This window comes from Pollachius pollachius (assembly GCF_949987615.1).
Source record: "Pollachius pollachius genome assembly, chromosome: 15".
NCBI lineage: Eukaryota > Metazoa > Chordata > Actinopteri > Gadiformes > Gadidae > Pollachius > Pollachius pollachius.
Genome location: NC_136948.1, coordinates 4444999 through 4455200, shown reverse-complemented (window position 1 = coordinate 4455200; position 10202 = coordinate 4444999). Strand labels below are relative to the sequence as shown.

The 10202-nt window shown below is 47.0% G+C and overlaps 1 protein-coding gene across 1 annotated transcript; it reads left to right on the top strand.

Annotated features, from left to right (window-relative positions):
• The first annotated feature begins 49 nt into the window (after positions 1 to 49).
• LOC307086704 (uncharacterized protein) lies at positions 50 to 9915 on the top strand. The gene is made up of 18 exons (XM_079752005.1): positions 50 to 151; positions 338 to 390; positions 738 to 813; positions 1018 to 1259; positions 1830 to 1913; positions 2050 to 2106; positions 2550 to 2711; positions 3102 to 3305; positions 3781 to 3835; positions 4037 to 4127; positions 4467 to 4608; positions 4971 to 5075; positions 5810 to 5909; positions 6119 to 6329; positions 7191 to 7265; positions 7513 to 7615; positions 8000 to 8097; positions 9108 to 9915. The coding sequence occupies exons 1-18, from the start codon at positions 118 to 120 to the stop codon at positions 9220 to 9222; spliced, it is 2007 nt and encodes a 668-aa protein (XP_079608131.1). The 5' UTR covers positions 50 to 117; the 3' UTR covers positions 9223 to 9915.
• Positions 9916 to 10202: the final 287 nt, after the last annotated feature.

The following is a 10202-nucleotide window of genomic DNA, read 5'->3' as shown; positions in this document are numbered from 1 at the left end:
GTTATTGGCTGGTGATGAAGCGTCATCGTAAGCGTCAGACGTTGTTAGAATAAGGGAAGTCCAGTCGGGAGAGTGGTCAGTCAGGAAACACACAGGAGTAACTTAAACATATCCACCATGCCGAGGAAGAACAAGGCGGAAATCTTCACAGGTGAGAACAACAAAGTTGCTCCATCCTCCTCTCGCCTGATGTGTCCCCGGGCACGAATCCAGGTCATCCGGCACATGCTAGATTGTTGTGTTTGTACATCTAGCTTGTTGCTAAAGATAAGTAATGAGTCGACTCCGATACCATAATCTAACCTAATGGGACCCCCTTGTCGTTTCACCTGCACAGCCGGACTCAGCGTCGCCAGGGTGAAGGAGGACACGAGGATGTCGCGCAGACAGGTGAGGACCGTCACAGTGGGAATAAACTTCCCCTGGTGAGGTGGTGGACTGGTCTGATCCCAGCGAACCCGGGACTGGCTGTGCCCGTTTACGCACCGGGAAATCGACTCCACGGACCTAACATGACAACTTATCTAAGCTATAGCTGAGATCATGCAGATCCAGATGGACTTTTTCGTTATCCCGGAGAACATGGTGCTGATGCGCTTCGCCTTCTGCGCGCTAAACTTTCGGAAGGCTTCTCAGTTCAGTGGAATAGAAACGCACGTATTTCCGCTGTACAGGGAGTAAACAATGCATGGGCTGGTTTCGTTTCGGGTGACTCATCCCCATTTGTTATCTTTCAGGATTCGCTGACCGACGTTATTAGAAGAAATACGGTTCATACCGCGTTCCCCAATCCTTATACACGAGGGGTATTCGGTGAGTGCTTCTTTGTGATTCTCTTACCCAGTGAACCCACTTTCCCATCACAGCGGTGGGATTCCATGCCATAAACCTCACCATTTTATATAGGCTCAAACTTCAACGGTTAAAAAGTAGGATGTTGTCATCGAAGATGTTAAAACACTATTATACAGAATGGTCAGAATAACTATAATGACGCATTTTTGTTTCCCTCCTCAGAACACGGTTTTATCCAGCAGTCCATCTTTGGCCTTTTTAATCAGAACCTCTACCTGAACAGAAACGTGCATGATAACCACCATCGTTATTATGATGGCGATTATGATGATGTTGATGGTGATGCTGATGATGATGATGACGATGATGACTACGAAGATGAATATGAAGATGCACGCTGGGCCCAAAGCAACACTTCTAGTCCGTTGCCTCCCCATCCCAGTTTGAGACTGCTCACACAAGAGGTATGTGGCTTGTCTTTGCTCTCTGATCGTGGCCATGGGAGATGTTCACCGTGCCACCATCTTGGATCTAAACACCAGCTGGGTGGGGAGGAACTGAATGCTAAACACGCAGCCGGTGTTTAGATCCAAGATGGCAGCACACCAGATCACAGTATCAAAGCCTGGTCGGGCTGTAGCTGATGTTTCACCACCAGGTGTGACGTGGATGGGCCATTCAGAGCCACGTCCACACCCTCCCTTTAGTGACATCACAGCGGGAGATTCCCCACAACTGTGTGATAAGAGAGGTGTTGAAAGAATGGAGCAAGACTTAAGTTTCATTTTAAGCACATTTTTGTAGAAACAGCCTAAAGTCTAAATCAGCGAAATCTCTACGCTTAGCAAACGGAACAGCTTATCAGCCTAGAGCTGCAGTATAACCATTTTATTATGCCTTAATGTTAGATTTGATTCTACTTTATTGTCGTTGCAGTTCTGCTACTAGTTCGGCAACGAAAGGCAGTTTAGCATCTCACTAGGTGTGTGTCTGTCTGTCTGTCTGTCTGTCTGTCTGTCTGTCTGTGTTCCCAGGAGGCTGATAAACACTCGAAGGAGGAGCAGGAGCGAGAGGAACGACGCAAGGCGAAGATAGAGAGACAGAAACTGAAGAAGTTGGTGAGTTTAGGATGGGTGGGGCGTTGATAATGCCCTTTTTTAAAGCTGCTAGCTTCCTGGTACTATCCTCCCTTTGTCCCATCATTCATGTCTTACCTTCAATGACCCCGTTTGACCTTTAACCTCTCCCTGTCAGCGTCGAAAAGAGAACAAACGTCTGGAGAAGGAGCAGAAGAATAAAGAGAGATTATGTGTGAGTAAACGATGTTCAGTTTGTTTCTAGTCTGTCAGACTTTGGGTACTGACTATCTTAAATCTCCTCCTCTTCCGCTTCCTGTTTGTTTCGACCAATCACTATGCTGGGGTCGGGCGGGAGATCTGTAAGCGTGTGATTGGCTAAGGGAACACAAACTCGTCCGGTAGCAGTAAACTGTAAAAAAAAGTGTCTGTAAAGCTTTCAAAATCAAAGCGATGCTGGCCAGCGTGGAGATATACGTGTTTGAGTCCCCTTATGAAAGCTGCGATCACAGGGCGGGTTAGGTGCTAAACTGTACAACGTCTCCGTAACGTCCAGAGGTTCTGCATTATCATGGTAGGACTGCTGGATCATCCCAGATTGTCTTAGGGCTGTCCAATGCGCTTTTAAAGTTGGTCTGTTTTGAGTAAAAGACGATTTGTGTTTTTATCTTTTTACAGGAATTGGAACAGAACCAACCCTCAGGAAGTCATGATGAAAATATTATTCAAAATACAAGTAAGATAAAAACTGAGCAGTCTGATGTTGCCGCCGAAACGGAAGATAAAAGCGTTGACGGGGACAGCACCAGGAGTAGTGAGGAACCTGAAGAACGAATAAAGGTGGGTAGAACCACGCTCCTATTTGTTAGTGAAAGCACATGAAAATACCTCACAAGGAAGCTCAGGCTTATTATTGAGTTATTTTCAAGTATTATCGAGTATTTGAGGGAACTCGACCAATGAGGGCTGTGTATTGATCCCGGAGGATTTGATTGGTTGTAGCGAGAGCTGGTGCTAGTATACATATAATATTGGCAGTTGGAATTGAACGCTGACGTGTACTTGGTTTGTGATGCAGTCAGCTCATTTCCTTATTTCTAGGTTATTTCAGATTTAATTTAAAGATTATCCGATCAGATAATTTTTTTGTATTACACACACATACACAAACACACAGTTTTTGTTTGATTTTAATGTTGTAATGCCTCGAATCTCTCTCTGTTCCATCAGGCTGCGGACATTAAGAGTTTTATAAGCCCCTCCCCCAGGGGGCAGTCTCACTCCCCATTGACGGGGGAGGGGAAAGGAGGTGGAAGGAGGAAGAAGAAGACGAAGAACACTACGTCGAGGGAGAGGCGGCGCCGAGACAGGGAGGAGTCTCCTGTTGTCTCCCAGACTCCTCCCCTCCCCAGAGACACCAGTGCTGATAAGAAGGTACCAAATGACACATTGGCACCTCCCCCCCCGACTGAACCGTGTGAGCGGGAACCGACACCTCATGTAGTTTATCTCCATGGTTTGGAACTCCAAACATGGCCGCCCTCTGGGTGTATCGCTTCAGGTGCCATGATGCGGTTAGAGAAGCGGATTCAAAAGTCGATTGCGCAGCGAGTTAACAAAGAGTCGGTGCGCCTTTTTGATGAGGGCACAAGCAAGTAAGGTGTTAGGAAGGGGATGGTTCTGTGGAATAACGGGGACTGCGTTTGAAAGTGTCCCAAAAGGCCCGGCGGTCCGCGGTGGTCTTTTAAACGGGCAAAACACCTTGACCACAAAAAAGGTTGATCGTATCAATAATTAACAATCTTTGCACTGATGTTAAAGCCCAGAAAAAGATAAGTGTTATTGCTATCATGCATTGTATTGCTGCCTGTATTACTGCCTGACCTGTTCCTGCTCCGACTGTTTTCAGGAGAATATGAACGGCACCATAGAAGTTTATTCACAAAAAACAGCAGAACTAGCTGGTATGTTCCTTCTTTGTTTTTTTTTTTATCATTTCAACATAAAGCTTGGTTTAGCCTTCATGTCATCCAAGCAGTGTTGAGCCTTGTCTTACGCTGGTGGAAAGGTTGCGTTTGGACACACAGTGGTGTAACTGAGCAGAAATGAAGAGCATTATGAGTTCTGATTACATGATGACCTGCTTCTCTCCCGTCTGCGGCCAGCGTGTGGACATGGCCTGGCCTCCTGTGGACAGTATGAACAGGCGCTGGAATATTATACTGAGGCCATTAAATACAACCCCAAGGAATATAAGTAAGTTCACAGACTCCTCAATCAACACAGCTTTATCCATGCCATGCTCTTCACGCAAAACGAAAGAGCACAGCACGATGGGACTTGATCAAATCTAACCCGTGACGCTAAAAAGGTGTCTCCCTGATACCTGATACCTGATACCTGCTGCATTAGATCATCCTTTATAATCCTTGTTTGTGTATATCTGTGTAAACGGAACTGTGTGGCGAAACTGAACGCCGAGAACAATTAAGATTACCCTAAAAAGGCGTATCTTGGCTACCTTTTCTGAAATACCTGCTGCGTTAGATCATCCTTTTAAAGTGTGTGTGTGTGTGTGTGTGCGCGTGTGTGCAGGTTATTTGGTAACCGCTCGTTCTGCTACGAGCGGCTCCACCAGTACGAGTCGGCCCTGCAGGACTCTGAGGTGGCCCTGTCCCTGGAGCCCGGCTGGATCAAGGGCCTCTTCAGACAGGGGAAGGCCCTCTGTGGTCTCAAGGTGAGCCCCCCCCCCCACCCTTCTTCAGTGCTCTTAAGGTGAGCCACCCCCCTTCTGTGGTTTTGAGGTGAGCCCACAGTTTAGCAGCTAGTGCTAAACTAGCACAGTTTAGCAGGTAGTTAAGCAGATTCTTTCATCCAAAGCGACTTAAAAGTGAATTCATGATGTCATTCAGGAGCAGGTAGGGGTCAGGGGTCATCTTCACCAACGATGCGTACAGCTGCTAGACTGAGGACGTTGGGGATCGAACCCAGATCCTTTCGTCTGGGGGTGATTGACCAGAAGCAGCAGTCCCTGTGGTGGTGTGTGTATGACTACCCCCGTCTCCTAACCCCTCTTCCTCCCTCTCCGTCTCCCTCCAGCGCTACTACGAAGCCTCCTTGACGTATAAAAACATCCTGCGGCAAGAAAGCTCTTCTGAGGAAGCTTCAAGGGAGCTGAAGATAGCCCAGACTTTACACTTAATGGTAAACTCCACCACATTAGACTTTACACTTAATGGTAAACGCCACAATTACGGACCTCACACTTAATCGTAAACTCCACCACAGTTACAGACTTCACACTCAATCATAAACCCCACCACAGTTACAGTCTTTACACTTAATGGTAAACTCTAAATAAACTACAGAGTACACTTAATTGTAAACTCCAACACAGTTAGACTTTACACCTGACGGAAACCTACACATAAACGACAGACCTTACACCTAAAGGTAAACTACACCTAAACCCGCTTTTAAACCTTATGTGGACCTCAAATTCCGAAACCAACCAATGAAAGAATGAATGAATGGAAGGGGTGCACCACTAGGGGGCAGTGTCCGTTAATGATTGAATGAATGGAAGGGGAACACCACTAGGGGGCAGTGTCCGTTAATGATTGAATGAATGGAAGGGAGCACCACTAGGGGGCAGTGTCCGTTAATGATTGAATGAATGGAAGGGGAGCACCACTAGGGGGCAGTGTCCATTAGGGCCACGTGACTGCGGGCATGACGGCTTCGGCCAGAGCATGACTTCAGACGGTGCGTTCCAAAACCATGCCGTCCTTCCTATCGCTGGTTCACTAATGTTCACCGCGAGCTGCTGACTACACAATGGAACAGCGGGTCCAGTGGCGGGCGATGAGAGAGTTGGGAGGACGATTGGAACGCGGCCGTGGTTCCAGAGCGTGTTCTAACGCCGCGTGTTCCTCCAGGAAATGGGGTTCTCAAGGGCGGAGGCGTGCGAGGCGCTGAAGGAGCACGGCTCCCTGGAGGAGGCTCTGGAGGCGCTGTTCATAGGAGGAGCTGAGCCAGGTAGCGGACTGGGAGCGCTCGCTCACTCACTCACTCGTTCACTGGGCCTCACAGTCGCACACATTGGCACTCTCAACATCACCGCAACCCCGCTAACTCACCCCGTCGCACACTCCCTCACATCATCAGTCCCACATTCATGCACCCGCTCAGTCACACATTCACCCATCCAGACCCCAGAAGAACCTGAACTCTGTTCTCCTCCCCAGAGGAGGGGTCCTGCAGCGACACCCCCACCCAGCTGGTGAAGGAGGAAGAGGAGGTGGAAGAGAGGGAGGAGGAGCAGGGAGAGGACGATGAGGGGTGGACGGTTTTGGGGCGTAGTCGGCCTCATCAGGCGAGGAGGCGGAACGCGGCGTCTCTTAAACCCGCCAACGTCGCCCCCGTCAACGTCGCCCCCGTCAACAACGCCCCCAAGTGGTGAGGAGACTCTACTGCTCACGCAACACGTTTAGGGCTGGGCATCGCGGCCAATTCCCTAAATCGATTCGATTTCGATTCATAAGGTTCTGAATCGATTAATCAAGTTTCGATTCGATTCAATCTGCGCTTAAATAATGAAAAATGGCTCAACTGTGTTACAAAATACAAATGTACTTTATTTTTTCTCGTCACCTTAAACAACAGGTTTTAAGTGCAAACCGGTAAATTGGACAGTTTAAACTTGAGCTGTAAACAAAACTGTCTCAAGTCTCAAATGTGCAATTTTGAAATTAGAAAGGAATTGCAAGTGAAAGTGTACTTGAACTACAACATTCCATCACTGCAAATTGCATTAAGGTATTGTTTATTAGAGAGCAATAATAATAATAATGGTAACAAAACTAAAAAAAAAGAAAAAAATGATCTCATGCCCTATGAATCGATCCAAAATCGATTAAATTGATTTTTTTACCCAGCCCTAAACATGTTAGCTAATAAGACGTCCTTTCAGTGGATTTTATTTGGGGTGTTGCTCGAATGGTAGTTCTATGCTTTTTATTCTGTAAATTGTTGAATTGACACAATCAAAGTTGTAATGTGAAGTGTAGGTGCTGGGGCTTCTACTCTGGATTAATGGTGCTGACAGCATGCTGGGAGTGTAGTGTGATGGGAGGAGGTACTGGTTTGCTGGGAGTGTTCTGTGTAGTGTGATGGGAGGAGGTACTGGTTTGCTGGGAGTGTTCTGTGTAGTGTGATGGGAGGAGGTACTGGTTTGCTGGGAGTGTTTGTAATGCGTGATGGGAGGGGTTACTGGTTTGACGGGTGGATCTCTGAGTGTTGGTCCTGTTGTCTCCCCAGGGAGATGTACTCAGTGTGGGTGGGCTCCCTGGCACCCACCCTCACAATACCAGCTCTACACGACCTCTTCAACAGGTACTCACTCACTCACTCACCAAAAGGTACTCACTCACCCACCCACTCACTCAATCACCAACAGGTGGACACTCATTCACTCATTCACTCACTCACTCTTCAACAGTCACTCACTCACTCTTCAACAGTCACTCACTCATCAGCAGGTACTCACTCACCAACAGGTACTCACTCACCAACAGGTACTCACTCACTCATTCACTCACTCTCCAACCCTCCCACACCCTGTGCTGCCTCTGTCTCCCAGGGCGGGGCATGTGACCAGCGTTAAGATGCTGGTGGAGCAGCAGTGTGCCTTCATCAACTACACCCGGATGGAGGACTGTGACCGCGCCATTCAGCTCATGGACGTGAGAGCCCTTACACACTCATGTTGAGCACCTGTTCTCCTCTATCCCCTGACGCTGATGAACTGTGGCCTTCACCATGTGAAGACTGGCTGGCTGTCACATGGTACCACTGTATCAGTACCCCTCTGTCTGCCTGGATGAACCAGCCCTGTCTGTCTGTATGAACCAGCTCTCTGTTTGTCTGTATGAACCAGCCCTGTCTGTCTGTATGAACCAGCCCTGTCTGTCTGTCTGTCTGTATGAACCAGCCCTGTCTGTCTGTCTGTCTGTCTGTATGAACCAGCCCTGTCTGTCTGTCTGTCTGTATGAACCAGCCCTGTCTGTATGAACCAGCCCTGTCTGTCTGTCTTTATGAACCAGCACTGTCTGTGTCTCTCTCTGCAGGGTTTAGTGGTTGAAGGAACTCCTCTGGCTGTCCGTTATCCAAACAGATTTCTCAATGAGATGAACGGCCAAGATGGCTATCCACGTCCTGCTTCTAGGTACGCACTCACTTACTCACTCACTCACTCACTCACTCACTCTTATCGTGTTAGACATACAGTCAGACAGGCTTCTTGTCTGTCGTTTAGATTAAGCTGGTAGACATGTTCTGCAAACGTAAGGCGAGATGTTTGTCATACTTTTTCTTTTATTTCTTTCTCGTTTCAAAACATTAGCATGAAATGTCCCTTAAGGGCCTCCGTCTGATTCTAGCGGTTCATGCTACACCGCTAGCAAACTTCCATGCATCGGAAGACCAGTGCTGTGTTCCAATATCCATACTTCACACACACTTAAACGTAGTACACTATCCGCACTCACTAAGTGCGCTGATTTTCAGATGTCAGTGTTGTTCCAAATCGAATACTCCGTGGGGCACTAACCGGAAATTACGATCACGACTGCCGCCGATCCTCCTACCGCTTTGAACGGTGAACTCTTTATGCCTAGCAGCTATAAAAGCTATAAAAACTACAAAATGACTCCATTAATGCAGGCTATGTGGAAGATGGACCGACTTTGGCTCAACCTGGCTCCGCCTCTTCCTGCTATGTAGCTAAGATGGCTGCCGTTGAGTACGAAAAGTGTACGGCGATCCACACTTCGCGATTTGACCATTTTGAGTACACCATCCGGGTCCTTTCAGTACACTCATTTTCGCCCGATCTGAATTGGAACGCCCTACGTACTCAAACTAAGGCCAGTGAGTACGGATATTATGGATATTGGAACACGGCACAGGAAGCCAAGTGGCCCCATGTCTTTGATTCACGATGACCAGTGGTCACTACTGTTGACTAACGCAGCAGAAGCTTTAGCGGGTAGGGGATAGGGGATAGTCTGCGGAGATTGGGGATCGAACCCAGGACTTTTCGGTCGGGGATCGAACAGCCGAAACAATGACTGTCCCGCCCCGTGCCTGCCGGCATAGTGGTGGTGCTGGGGGTAGGGGGTACTGGGGGTACTGGTTGAGGGCTGGGTCCTTAAGAGGTTCCGTTGTTCCCAAAAGGAACCTGAAGGAGTGCTTCTTCTGGAGAACCAACGGCTGCACCAAGACGGAAGGCTGCATCTTCAAGCACATCCCGGAACACAAGCACATTGACCGGGACAAGCTCAGACCCTGAGCAGCCCCAACCGGGACAGGGTGGATTGGGAATCATCGCTAATCGTTAACGGGAGTCGGACACGATTTGGGAATACAAAGCAGGTGTTGAATCCAGGTTTGATCCCATTTGGGTTTCGGCTCATTTGGGAATGTTTTTGGCCAAAATGTTTTCATTATGGTTTCTGTTTTTATTTAAGAACTTTTTATTCATCTTCATTTATCAAATTCAGAAGATCTTTAGGGTTCAAATTTGTGTTCTGGCATTTTTGTGAAGTGTTTTTGTTTTAAACTTACCTCACTTTGGTTCAAACGTTCCCTAAAGCAATATGTTCAGTTGAGAAAAGAAAACACATACTTAATTTAATGGAGAACTGCATTGGTTGTGAAATCTGTGTCGGAGCCTTATTCCTTTGTATATAGGGTTTGCTATAATGCCACTCAAATGTATAAACATCAAAGATACGTTCATCCCTATTGCTTTAAGAAATATTTTGTAACCTATTTTTGGCTGCTGTGACTCGTTGACCACCAGATGGCAGCATTTCGTGATTCTAAATCACGTCGAAAAACGTTGGGCTCTGTTTATTTTCACTAATAAGGCATTGCAAATTCAAGTAAAAGAAAAAATCTGTTCAATCGTTCTGCATCAATGTACGGTTTAAAAAAAGGATGTTATTCAGTCTTCTGTTTCTGTTGAAACAAAAAATAAATGAATCCCGATTGGAGAGTTATGATTCCCTGATTATTGCGCCGTAATACATCTGGGTGAAATGAGGACAGAAATTGAATTCATCATGTATTTCAGTCCTGTCGAAGTCTTAGACACAAAAAACACTCTTAATAATGAGGACGATTTCATAATTAAAGTTTTCATTAGATCCTGATGGGAAATCCACATCTCGCTGAAACAAAAAGTTAAAAATGAGTTTTCATATGTGGTTATGAATGAAACATTAGACTTCATGCGTTGATGAGGGATGGAAATGCCCTGAGGAATTT

Coding starts and splice junctions, on each gene's coding strand:
- LOC307086704 (XM_079752005.1), top strand. CDS start 118: ATGCCGAGGAAGAACAAGGCGGAAATCTTCACAG. Junction 814..1,017: donor TTATACACGAGGGGTATTCG/GTGAGTGCTTCT, acceptor TTCCCTCCTCAG/AACACGGTTTTATCCAGCAG. Junction 6,330..7,190: donor GTCAACAACGCCCCCAAGTG/GTGAGGAGACTC, acceptor TTGTCTCCCCAG/GGAGATGTACTCAGTGTGGG.